A 12,907-nucleotide genomic window follows, 5' to 3' on the forward strand; every position below is an offset into this window, starting at 1 on the left:
AAACAGGTGTAGCCATTATCAAGTGAGTTTCCTGTATTCAAAATGCTGAAGATCAGAAGTATTTTGGATTCTTCTCGATTTTGGAATATTTGTGTAGATTTTAGGAGTTGGACCATTTTTGAAAAAGCTTTATTTTATTCTTTTATTGGAAAGTCAGATATACATAGAGGAGAAGAGACAGAGAGGAAGAGCTTCTGTTCACTGATTCACTCCCCAAGTGGCTGCATTGGTTGGAGCTGCGCTGATCCGAAGCCAAGAGCCCAGAGCCTCTTTCTGGTCTCCCACGCTGGTGCAGGGTCCCAAGGCTTTGGGCTGTCCTCGACTGCTTTCCCAGGCCACAAGCAGGGAGCTGGATGGGAAGCGGCGCTGCCGGGACATGAACCGGAGCCCACACGGGATCCCGGAGTGTGCAAGGAGAGGACTTTAGCCGCTAGGCTATTGTGCCAGGCCCAGTTGGACCATTTTAATCTGAAAAGCTGAAACCCAAGATAATGCAGAATCCAATATTTTGAACATCATGTGGTCACCCAAAGAACTTTGCATTCCAGAGCATTTCAGGCCTCAGATGTGTGGGATGGCAGGACAGGGACCCTCGGTGGCCTCTGCGTGTCACAGGTGAGGGTCGCGGGTCCTGAGGGTCAGGGGTCACACCTCTGTGTGTGTCATGGGTGAGGGTCACAGGTCCTGAGGGTCAGGGGTCACACCTCCTGTGTGTGTCACAGGTGAGGGTCGCGGGTCCTGAGGGACAGGGGTCACACCTCCTGTGTGTCACAGGTGAGGGTCGCGGGTCCTGAGGGTCAGGGGTCACACCTCCTGTGTGTCGCGGGCGAGGGTCACGGGTCCTGAGGGTCAGGGGTCACACCTCCTGTGTGTGTCATGGGTGAGGGTCACAGGTCCTAAGGGTCGGGGGTCACACCTCCTGTGTGTCGCGGGTGAGGGTCGCGGGTCCTGAGGGTCAGGGGTCACACCTCCTGTGTGTGTCATGGGTGAGGGTCGCAGGTCCTGAGGGTCGGGGGTCACACCTCCTGTGTGTCGCGGGTGAGGGTCGCGGGTCCTGAGGGTCAGGGGTCACACCTCCTGTGTATCACCGGTGAGGGTCGCGGGTCCTGAGGGTCGGGGGTCACACCTCCTGTGTGTCGCGGGTGAGGGTCACGGGTCCTGAGGGTCAGGGGTCACACCTGCCTGTGTGTCATGGGTGAGGGTCGCAGGTCCTGAGGGTCAGGGGTCACACCTGCCTGTGTGTCGCAGGTGAAGCAGTGTTCTGTTGCACGCCTGGCTTCCACAGTGAGCTGCTGGAACCCTCCTGTGGGACTCCCTGCACGCCACATCCTGCAGCAGCCGTCCCCTGAGGCTTTCGTACTCTGCTGCTTCTATAGGAGGAAGCTGTTGGACTCCCTGCACGCAGAGAATGGTCACACAGCCCGCCTCTCTGTCCTGCGTCACCTGGTGGAGTGTGGAAGGAGGTCAGCCGCTGAGCCCCAGACCCTCCCAGGCCAGCAGGGCCGTGCTGGCCTCTCCCATGGGAGTGCCCAGGGGTCCCTCAGCTGCCATACAACCTCCGCTCTGGGTCCCAGGCGTGTTAGGTGTCCCCGCCCTTGGCCCCTCAGCATCCTTGCGCTTCGCTGGCCGTATTCAGCTCCTTCTCTGAGGCTGGTCACTCCTGGAATCCGACCCAGAGGCTCCTGGACAGTGCTGTTGCAAGAAGCGTTCTTTTTCCAGTGAGCTTTCTCAGGGCCCCCACACTGATTTCACGTCCGGCCTCCCCCCTCAGACACAGGCGCCTACGAGCTAACCATCCATGGGTGCGCCTCGGTGTGGGGGCTGCAGGTGGGCGTGGGCCACTGTGGGTGCCGGGCGACGTTGGTAGTGGGTGATGCCTGGATGTGGCTGGCCGTTTCTGCGCTGGCTCTCGGCAGGCGTTGGCCGTCTCCTGGTTGGGGTTGTCCAGTGTAGCGATGCTCGTATGCTGCTTTCCATCCTCTGGGTGCCTGCCCCGAAACAGTCGTATGGAACTTCTTAACACCAGGCTCTTCCGCTTTCCGGAGGGGCTGTGCCCCTCTGTGACTTGGCCCAGTGTCCCGAGCGTGGTGGCTTCTCCCTGGCCACGTAACCACCAGGTGTCTGTACGGTCTCCTGGAGCTGTTCTGGCAGGTGAGTTTCATCTGCATTTTTCTACATCTTTCCAGATGCTGACCGGATGTGTGCGCGTCTGGTGGAGTATCTTTGCGATCGCTTGCCTGTGCTCCGAGTCGAGCTGTTTGCCTTCTTGCTGTTGAGGGGTGCCGGGGTGGCGGGGGCCGTGGTTCCAGGGCTTGCCAGGTGTCTGTGGTGGGTGGTGGCAGGGGTGTTAACCGCTGTGCCCCCATTCCTGGGGAGTTGGCGTCTCAGTCTTGCCGCGTCTACCTGGGGCTTCAGCACGGCGGGGTTACATCTCTTTTCTATCTTTTTTCTTGTTTTGAGTTAAGTGTTTTCTAATTGCAATTATTTCTCTTCCCTGCTCCCCTAGTGAGGGTGTACGTGCTGTGTCTTGCTGTTGGTTTTCATCAGCCACAGTGCAACATTCCCGCCATACACTGAGCTGATCCCAGACAGGACCCCGGCTGGCGCATGTCAGTGTCGCTGCTGATGTCATCGTACGGCTCCTGAGATCCCCCATGCTGTCTCGTTCCCCACATTCCGGCCCTGTGGTTCCCGGTGTTAGACTGGGGCTCCCGCTGCCTTGCTTCCAGAGGAATCCCCTCCCCGGGGGTCCGGGAAGGCCGGCCAGCCATGAGAACTGGATTTTGCTTTCATTTTCAAGTGGGAGTTTTGCTGGTGGTAGCCGGCCTGGCAGCTGGTTCTTGCTGTCCTTGTGCCGTATCGAGCCGCGCCTGCCGGCCTGTGCTGTCTGCGCTGGACCAGCCATCAGCTGTCACGCTCACTGGCTTCGCAGGGATGTGATGTGTCTGTTATTTTTAAACTTGCTGCTTTCACTGTTTCCTGTTGGGCCGTGGCTTGCTGCCGACTCGAAGTCCTCTGGGCGTGGCTCTCTGTGTCCGTCCCGCTCAGTGTGTGTGTTTTAATTTGTAAGAGAGACAGAGAGACAGAGATGGAGAGAGAGCTGCTGTCTACCCTCCCCCTCCCGATGCCTGCTGAGCCAAGGCAAAGCTGGGCGCTGGGGACCCTCCAGGTCAACCATGTGAGCAACTGGGACTGCACTGCTCGGCCTTGCTGGTTTAGGAATGGAGCAGAGACTTGAACCGGACACTCTGGAATGCCATGAGACCATCCCAGCCTGGCGTGCAGCTGCCGACCTAACACGCACTTCTGCTGGGGATTCGCTCAGTCCCCTGGAGCTGTAGAGTCACGGTTTCCACTGCGTGTTGAGTACTTCGCGGGTTAGTTCTCCCAACTTGTTTTGTAAATATTTATTTGATAGTCAAGGCAACAAAGTGAGAAAAAAAGAATCTTTCGTTTTCTGATTCATGCTGCAAATGGCTGGAACAAGCAGCGCTGAGCCAGGCCGAAGCTGGCCTGGGAGTCCCATGCTGGTTTTCCGCACGGATGCAGGGATCCAGGGCCTGGAGCCCGTCCGCTGCTGCCTTCCTGGGCTGCTTAGCGGGAAGCAGAGCAGCCAGGCCGTGGGCCGGCACTCCAGTGTGGGGTGCCCGTGTGGCCAGTGGCAGCTCAGCCCTGCATGCCACAGCACTGGCCCCTCAGACACCTTCCTTAGCCCGTTTCCACCCTCTGACCTCGTGAGGCCCCACTGCACCGCTCGTGGGGCGGCAGGGGTCCTGAAGGTCTCTGGCGAGGCTCATCTCTGCTTGGGGCTGTGCAGTGCTGGCTACCTTCAGGGTTGCACCAGGCAGTGAGCCTGGCAGGCAGCGTGTCACCCTGTTGCTCACTGTCCAGGCTCGGCACTTGCCATCCGCCTGCTCTTGGGGACTCACCCGGTGCACGCTGGCTCCAGCTCTGGAGGCGTGGGCCGTGTCGGGTGAGGAGGCTCTCAGAGAGGACGTCCCGACTGCTTTCTCTTCCCCGGGGGAGGGCCGTGGTTGCCCTTCTATTTCTGTCGCATGCCTCTGGATTTCCCACTGGAGACTGGATGGGGAAGGGAAAGTTACTCTGGCACCCAGGGGTTGAACTCTGTGCCCAGTGCTCTTGGCCCCACGACCTCTCTGGGCGTGTCTGCAGCGTGTGTCTCCGTGGGGCCTCCACGTCGTGGCGGGGAGCGTTCCTTCCGCTCACATTACATTCCCTCCTGCTTTGTCATAGGCCGAGTCCGCCAGCACACACCTCAGGCACCAACCCTGGGACTGGGCTTCAGGCAGGTTTGCCTTGCCTCGGCCCTCAGGACTTCCGGCGGGTTTGCTGTCTCCCTGGCCCTCGCCCTGCTCTGGTCTCTTTGCCTCTGCACTGCGTGTGCACTGGGCTCAGGGCCCGGGACCTTATTTGACCGGACATGTGTGGTGTGCTGACTGAGGACCCCGGGGGTGGCCCTGAACTTCCTGGGAGATTCCTGCCCTGCCTGCCCCCTGATTGCTCACACTAGCTCAGGGTAACGGAGGAAGTTTTCTTCTTCTTTTACCATCAAGACGGTGCTGTGTGCTGACTGCCATGGAGGCTGGGTTTTCCACGGCCCTCCCAGGGGCAACAGCAGCAGCCGCGGGGCCTTCCCCACCCGGCCGAGCCAGCCTGCCCTCGTGAGGCTAGGGACCAGAAAGACCCCAGCTGGTGTTCCCAGGGGGTTCAGTTCCCCTGACGGGAAGCCAGGCCGAGACAGGGAGGCAGTCACACCACATACAGGTGTGTGTAGCACCTCCCTCTGGCCACGTGAGCTGAAAACCCAGGAAGTCGGACTCACCAGGCAGAGCTGGGGTTTGGAGAAGAGATGTTTGGGTACAAAGATAGCTTTGCAATCCAGGCATGGCTTTTGAAGTAGCACACATTTCAACTGAACTTCTTGAAGACCTCTTGAATGCATGGATTTGAAAAAAAAATTTGCACCAAAACACATTTTCTTTTAAAATTCCATTCTTCTTGGACTTTTCGAGCATTCTTGCATTGTTCTTGGAGTTCCCCTAAAAAATGGGGCCTGGAAGACTGAGTTGAGAGAATGTGTCCAATTGAATGGGTGACAGGCCACACTGTGGGGGCAGTGACACCAGCTGCCTTTGTAGCATCACATATGGGTACAGGTTCAAGTCCCGGCAGTTCCACTTCTGACCCAGCTCCCTGCTAATGCGTCAGGGAGGCCGTGGAAGAGAACGGCCAGTGTCTGGGCCCCGTGCCCATGTGGGAGGAAGCTGCTGGCTTCGGCCTGACCAAGCCCTGGCCACTGGCGACATGCGGGGAGTGAACCTGCAGATGGGAGCTCGCCCTCCCTCTCTGTCACTCTGCCTTTCAAGTAACTAAATGACTGTTTAAAGCATGCTGCTTGGAGGGAAACTCCGAATCAGCTCAGGCCAGGATCCAGACTCGTGGCTGTGTGATACCAGGGCTGCACAGGAGGGCAGCTGTGCCCTGGCTGGGCCTGAGGGCTGGGAGAGCCTGTGGCATGTTTTACCAGTGGGAGCCACACAGCATCACGCGTCCTCTTTAAGTCACTGGTGAAATGCAAACCCACTCATATAATCAGGACCATCAAAGGGGGAACAACGCCGGGGTGTCTGGGGGGCGCCCGGCCGGGGGAGGCCAGCAGGACACAGGTGGGTGCAGTGCAGGTGGCGGGGGGAGCCAGGCCCTTCTCCAGGCGTGCCCCGCCTCACCCTGGTCTGTCAGGGCAGCCCTGGGAGGGGCGAGTGCTCCTGAGAAAGACCCAAATTGCTGACTGGCAAGCACGCACCCGGGGAGAGCTGGGAGCGCTGGGCGTCCTGCCTCTGTGGAGCCACAGCCCAGGCCTGAGCTCGGTCGCCCGGCCAGCGTCAGGAGGGCTTCCCTGGTTGGAACCTGAGACACACCGACAGGCTGGGTGCGGGTTCACAGTGTGACTGGGAGTCGCCCACAGCAGGCGGTAGATTTGTATTTCTTTGAAGAGATGCAGACTCCTGACCGCCTGGCGTGTCCTGCTCGCTCAGCTTCATGTGGGCTCCAGGCTGGGCCAGGTGAAGCTCCTCCTGGCCCTCTCAGGCACCCAGCCCTCCTCTCGTGATGGAGGCGGGGCAACGCCATTGGCAGAGGCTCCCAGGTGATCTGGATACACCTGAAGAAAGCCTGCACGGCTTCCTGCTGGCCCAGGACCGGGTTTCTCAAGCGGCCTCGTCCAGGGCAGTTGGCTTCCTTTGGAGGCGAGGGAGAGCTCTTGTGGCCTTGGCCGTGGCCTCTGCATGTCCAAGTGTGTTTGGGAAGACGGCGACTGAGTTACCCCAAACAGAGGCTGAGCCCTGGTCTGCAGGTGTCCTGGGTGTGACTCAGGCACACAGGTGAGCCCTGCGTCTCCCAGGTGGAGCAGGTGACTGGGAGAGGCTGTGCCGAGAAGATGCCTTCAGTACATGTCGCATGGCGTGGTTTGTGCCCCGCGATGTGGCCAAGGAGGCCAGTGGAGCAGGGTTCCCAGGGAGGGGTGTCCTAGCCAGCAGCTTAAGCACCTACCCAGAGTGCACGGAAGTGCTAGCTCCGAGACCGAGGGACTCGGGGCCTCTGTGGGCCAGTAGCTGTGAGGAACAGCCCTGGCCTGGCAGCCCCTCTGCACTGGGAGTCTCTGCTGAGAGCTCTGGGTGGTCCTGAGTTGCAATCCGGCTCCAGTGTGGACCAAGGTAGTGGGAGAGTGCGGATGTGGGACATGCCATGTCCTTCCCTGCTGGCCCCTTCCGCCGCCCCCACGAGGCTGCTCCTCCAGCTACGGCCACCCGTGGGCCAAGGCACACGCTGTCTTCCTCGTGTTGGGGTATCCACAGGTGGGATTCATGGGCTCATGAAGCTCAATTAGTCTACCTCATACTCGCCTTTCCATGAGCTTAGCCCAGAACCGCTGCTCTGAGCCGCAAAGCCCCAATCGCAGCAAGCTTGGAGGTGAGCCGTCGATCCAGGCAGTGTCCCTGCGGATGGGGGAGGGCACAGGGCAAGGACACAGGGACACTGCCACTTCCTGCCACCCCCATGGATGGCTCTGTGCTGAGCAGGCCTGGGCCAGGAAGCACGACAGGCACAGGTGCCCCGTGTCTGGAAGCTGTCTTCATCCCAGCTCCCCTCATCCATCCCCATCAACACATACACACCTGCCTGAGTCTTCCCGGAGCCCCACCTGCTGCAGTGAGCGGGGCTGCCACGTGCATGCGTGTGTATGTGTGTGTCAGACCATCCTTCACCGAGGCACGAGGCAGTGCTCGCCAGCGGCCAGGGCCCCGGGCACCCTGCCCAGGATGGTGCCTCCTGCGCTTGTGTGCCAGCCTCCTGTGGGCACCTGCTGGCCCTGCTCCCGGCGTTGCGCTGCCTGCTGTAAACTGCTGCTCCACATTTGCTCCCACGTGTGTTGGTACGGCAGAGAGAAGTGAGCAAGCAAAGCCTGGCTTAAAGCCTGGCTTACACTGAGCTCGCTGGAGGACCCCTGGGAGCGCTGGACAGCCCTTTCAAGGAGGCCGGGGCTCGGTGGTCTTTTCCTGACCACGGCAAACATTCAGGCCTGGCTAATGTGAACTGACCTGGCCTTGCCGAGAGGACCATGGGCAGAGGACTTGGAAGTATCAGCTGGTAAGGGAGGCGTGTGCACACAGGTCCCCTGGGGCGCTGGCAGCCAGCAGCTCTGCACAGCCAGCCACAGCTAGAGTGGGGTGGGCATGCTGCCTTTGGGATGTGCCCCTCTCTCGCGTCAGCTGGGCAGTTTTGGTGCCGTAGCAGGGCCAGGATGCTTCCCAGTCCAGCTTTGCGGCTGTCCCATGGCTGGGGGTGAGGGTCAGTCATTGAAGGACCTCCCAGGTGTGTCCCGTGAACAGGAGGAGCTGAGAGCCACTAGACAGACGTCGTTGGTTCAGTGCATGGGGAAAGAAATAGGACACAGGTAAACGGAGATGCCCGTGAGCAGTGTCCCTGGGTGTGCACGGGGCCCACGGTGTGTCCTGGTTACAGCCTGCCGCCCACCTCCTGCCCTCTCTGTGGCAGCATGCCCCTGTCCAGCCCCCACGATGTTCTCGCCTCTTCCCTGTTCTGGCCGCTCTGCTCTCACCCCGCCCACCAGTGCAGCTGTGTCCTGCACTGCGTCCTTCCCTTCACTCTGCCAGGGCCACTTGCCAGTCCTGCCGTGACCCTGACTGACAGCTGACCTCCAGTGTGCACGTGGTGGTGTGGCTTGCCCCGGGCATCTGAGCCTCTGTTTTCCTGGTGGGGAAGTTAAGGCACGGAGGGCATTGGCCAGGGTCACCCAGCATGCCTTTCCCTCTCTGCCCCTGCTGTGTGGCGGGGAGGATGCTCTAGGTGAGAGCCCGCACGTAGCATGTGGCTTGCGTGGCCGCCCTGCCAGGGGGCAGCAGGCAGGAGACGTTACGTCGTGTGGACAAGGTGGCAGAGGTGGTTAAGGATAGGATGTCAGGGTTACAAGCTGGCTCGTGTTCTTCCCAGCACAGGGCGCTGGTCGCCTGCCTCGCTCACGGTGGCTCCTCTGACTCCCGCCCCGAAGCCCCTCACGGTGGCTGCTCTGGCTCCTCTGGCTCCCGCCCCGACGCCCCTCACGGTGGCTGCTCTGGCTCCCGCCCCGACGCCCCTCACGGTGGCTCCTCTGGCTCCCGCCCCGACGCCCCTCACGGTGGCTGCTCTGGCTCCCGCCTCGACGCCACACCCCCTTCCAGCCTCTTACTAAATGGCAGCTCTGATTTGCACCATGGCTTGCCTTTTGTCTGACAGGCTCTTCCTGCCCGTCAAAGCCTCGTCCAGCAGGAGACGCAGATGCTTGCCTTGATCTGGGCACCTGGGCATGCAGGAGGGGCAGCCCTGGGGCAGGGCATGGCTCCTGGGCTCCTGGGCAGCTTGATATCTGACCCAGTTTGTCCCTTTGTATGTCCTTGAGCCACGTCCACTTTCCCCGAGGTGTTACCTTGCCAGGTGCCAGCCTCGGGCCCTGGCCACCTTCCCCGGGTGTTACCCCCGGGGCCCCGCCTGCCTCCCCGCCAGGTAACATGCCAGGGCCAGGTGTCTGTGGTTCTTCATTTGCACGTTCAGTAAATGTTTGTGTAACAGGCGTGCAGAGGTGGGACAGTTACAGCAGTGTTTGTGGGAGTCTGTTTACCTGCCGCTCTCTGCGGGAGCTGCTTTGTTTGGGAAGCCCTGGAAGGAAGCAGGCATGAGGAGGATCCTGCTGGGCGAAGCTAGCCATATCCGATTAGCCACCAGGGCTTCTGGGGTCTGAGTTTGTTTTTTGGGGGGAGGGCCCTGCAAGGTGGGTGAGGCGCGTGGAAGGCGCCCTCCCAGGATGTACCCAGTGCGAGCCACGTGCCTCTCCCTGTGGGGGAGAATGCCAGCAGCCTGGCTCAGGCCAGCCCCAGCACACCTGCGGGCTGGGAGGTCGGGGCGGGAGGAGACGCCTTTGACACCTGCTCTCGCCCCCCAGGTGAGCGTGCTGACCACCCTGGAGCGCAGGTTCAACCTTCAGAGCGCTGACGTGGGCGTCATCGCCAGCAGCTTCGAGATCGGCAACCTGGCGCTCATCCTCTTCGTGAGCTACTTCGGCGCGCGCGGGCACCGGCCGCGCCTCATCGGCTGTGGCGGCATCGTCATGGCGCTGGGCGCACTGCTGTCGGCACTGCCCGAGTTCCTCACGCACCAGTACAAGTACGAGTCCGGAGAGATCCGCTGGGGCGCTGAGGGCCGCGACGTGTGCGCCGCCAACGGCTCTGGCGAGCACGGGCCCGACCCCGACCTCATCTGCCGGACGCGCTCTGCCACTAACATGCTGTACTTGCTGCTGATCGGCGCGCAGGTGCTGCTGGGCATCGGGGCTACCCCGGTGCAGCCACTGGGCGTCTCCTACATCGACGACCACGTGCGCAGGAAGGACTCCTCGCTCTACATAGGTAGGCGCTGCGGCCGCGGGGCTGCGCCTGGGCGGGTGTGGGCATGAGCTCTGGCCTGGTGGCGTGCGGGGCGTGAAGGCAGACTGTGCGGTGGGTGTGGGCGGCCCCTGGCTGGGGCTCCCCAGGTGAGTCTCATGGAGACACGAGCCACGAGCCCCATGGTGCGTGGAGGAGATGGCCTTGGCATTTCTTAGTTGGACTGATTGCGCGCATGTGTTTGCCCTGGCTGCTACCCCGGGCACACTTCGGACCACCTGTTGGGAACCCAGCTCTTCAGGACCAGAGCCTTGCTGGCCGCTGTCATTCCGCTGTGGGGGAGGGGGTGTCAGGCCAGCAGGCTTTGGCTGTGGCTCGCAGCTGGTGATCTCGGTTTGCACAGGAACTGGGCATACAGGAGCAATGGAGCGTGTGTGCTTTGAGAACTGCTGTGCGGTCCTCATTCCTGGCGTGTTATACCGGCAGTATGGATCGAAGCACACGGACAGCTGCTGAGCCGTGAACAGCTGCTGGGCCTGCTGGCACTCACTTGTGGGGCGAGGGCGGCTGTGCCCACCATGCCACTCCTTGTTGCCCAAGGAGACTTGTTGCCCTTGTGGGTGCTGGCTTGGGGTGGCACATCCCCGGTCTCAGAAGTGGAGTTTTGCTGAAGCTCCCCACCCCACCATGGGGAGGCTGCATGCCTGCTGGGCAGGAACATCACGTGGAGGTCAACCTTAGCGTGTGGCCGGCGCTGACCACGAGTGCTGCTGGGGAAGGTGAGGGCAGTGTGTGGCCGTTGCTGGGGATCCGGTCTTGCCTTAGGCTCCGCGGTGTGTCCTGAGAGCACACCATGCTCTTAACTGGTGCCTTTCCCCGCGGTTCTGGTTGGATGATTGACAAGACTGCTGTGTCCTGCCCTCACCCACTCACCGTCGGCCGTCGCCCCTCCCTGCTGAGAAGCTAAAGGATGAAATGAGATGGGAAAGTTCTTCAATAACAGTTCACTGTGCACGTGTGTTACACAGTCACTGCTGACAATGCCAGAAACAGCGGAGCCGAGCGGCCGGGGACTCGCCGAGCTTCCAGGCCGTCGCCCTGCTGCTTCCCTGTGCTGGCGGACGAGTCTGCAGGACCTGCTGCTCGTGGCTGGTTGTTTCGCTCTTAGTACTCTGCTCACATTCCCGTGGCTGTCATGGAGGCAGGCAGGTTGGGATGCTGTCGTTGCTAGCTTGCACAGGGTCCTTTAGCTGGTGGGGCAGGGCGGGGAGCTGAGGGGTGGAAGGCCTGGGGCCGATGGGGGCACGTCAGGGCACAGGGCAGCCTGGAAGCTTCAGGAGATGAACTCTGCAGGCGGGAAGGTAGACAGCAGTGCACCACATGTGCAGGCTGCGCGAGTGTTGCAGCAGGAATACAGGACCCGGGAGAGGGTGATGGTGCTTGTGGCCAGCCTGCTCGGGGTTCTAGAGAGCCACCAGGTCCCTATACCATGGTCCTTGAGCAGCCTTGAGCAGTGGGTGCGGGCCTGAAGCCAGGTGTCGGGCTGGTGGCTAACAGTCCAGCTCATGCTCGCCCCTCCCCATGGGGCAGACTCTGCACCTCCCGGGGCCTCTGTACCTGAGCCCCAGCAGCCGTCAGCACATGTACCTCACACCACACGTCCTTGTGTCCACGTCAGCACTGTCCACTCCCCAGGGCAGGTGCTCCCTCGGAGTGGCTCCCTTAGGTGGGCCAGGGCACAGGTAAGGGTGGCTTGTGAGTGGGACTTCTCTTCCAAACTCTGTTGCTGTTTCTTCAGGGGACACCATAGGCCACAGAGCTCACAACCGGGGACAGAGCTGGGCGACCTGTGCTCACTGCAGAGGACAGCACAGGTGACGGGCAGTAGGCCATGGGTGCTGCACTGGCTGCTGGGGAGATGGCTCTAAAAGGCAAGACACACAGGTCCCATGGCTCCCCAGGTGGGAATCTGAGTGAGGAGTGGTGGGACCCTGTCCCCGCACGGAGAGGGATGCTGAGGGCCCGAGGCTGGGGCTCTGGGAGCAGGTAGGCTGGTCTGGGTCAACAGGACTCTGTCCCCGCAGGGAGAGGGATGCTGAGGGCCCGAGGCTGGAGCTCTGGGAGCAGGCTGCAGTTCATGGACACTTGGGTTCCTGTTGCCAGGGGTACCCTGGCCATCTACACAGGGTCAGTGCCTCCGTGGCCAGGATCAGACAGGAGAACAGGCAAATGGACATGCATGTGGAGGCGGGTCTTTGACAAGCGTGGGAGGCAGGCAGGACGTGGTCCGTGTGCAGAGCAGGGAACAGTGGCCTTGCCGGTCCTACATTAACCCAGCGGGCGCTGCTTCTCACACAGGCTCCTGGTGGTTCACCTCCAGGCCGAGGCAGTGCTGGCCCTGCCCCGGGCAGCAGGGGCACTGACGGTGCCACTGTGGCACCTGCCGGAGCATGGCTGCTGCCCTGGTGTGATGCGTTGGCCGCTTCTAACCTGTTCCCCCCTCACCTGGGAGCACCTCAGCTCCAAGCCTTAGAAAAATCATGTTCTTATTTTAGCAGACATTGGAACAGCAAAGCTGGAAAATAGGATCTGTAATTCGAATGCCTAAAGAAAATGACCGGGAACATTAATTATGTTTCATTCTGGCCTTTCCCCTTGGCATGTGTAGTTAGCGAGCTCAGGGCGTATTGTAAGTGCACTGGCTATGTCTCAGTGTGATCTATGCATTCTAGAATGTAAACCTCACCCAGTCCCTGGGTCTCCGTGAGGACTCCAGCTGCCCCTCAGATATGGAAATCCACGTGTACCCAGCCCCCGTGTGTGCAGTGGTGGAAGGATGTGCATGGGGTCTACACACATGGTTTGGGGGCTTCTAGCCTGTTGATGTAACCCGTAACCCCTGATACTGTGTGCAGGCCGTGCGCGTCTAAAGTTTATAGAGAGGGCCAGGG

General features: G+C 61.0%; 1 protein-coding gene across 3 annotated transcripts in view; it reads left to right on the top strand.

Moving 5' to 3' along the window:
• SLCO3A1 (solute carrier organic anion transporter family member 3A1) overlaps positions 1-12,907 on the top strand; it is a 115,614-nt gene that overhangs the window by 16,876 nt on the left and 85,831 nt on the right. For all 3 annotated transcript variants that reach the window (XM_040968810.1, XM_040968812.1, XM_040968811.1), the window contains exon 2: positions 9,518-9,980. In XM_040968810.1, the coding sequence (XP_040824744.1) occupies positions 9,518-9,980 (463 nt within the window). The remainder of the gene's footprint in view (positions 1-9,517; positions 9,981-12,907) is intronic.

This window comes from Ochotona curzoniae, unplaced genomic scaffold, assembly GCF_017591425.1.
Source record: "Ochotona curzoniae isolate NIBS_2020 unplaced genomic scaffold, NIBS_Ocur_1.0 scaffold_4701, whole genome shotgun sequence".
NCBI classification, from domain to species: Eukaryota; Metazoa; Chordata; class Mammalia; order Lagomorpha; family Ochotonidae; genus Ochotona; species Ochotona curzoniae.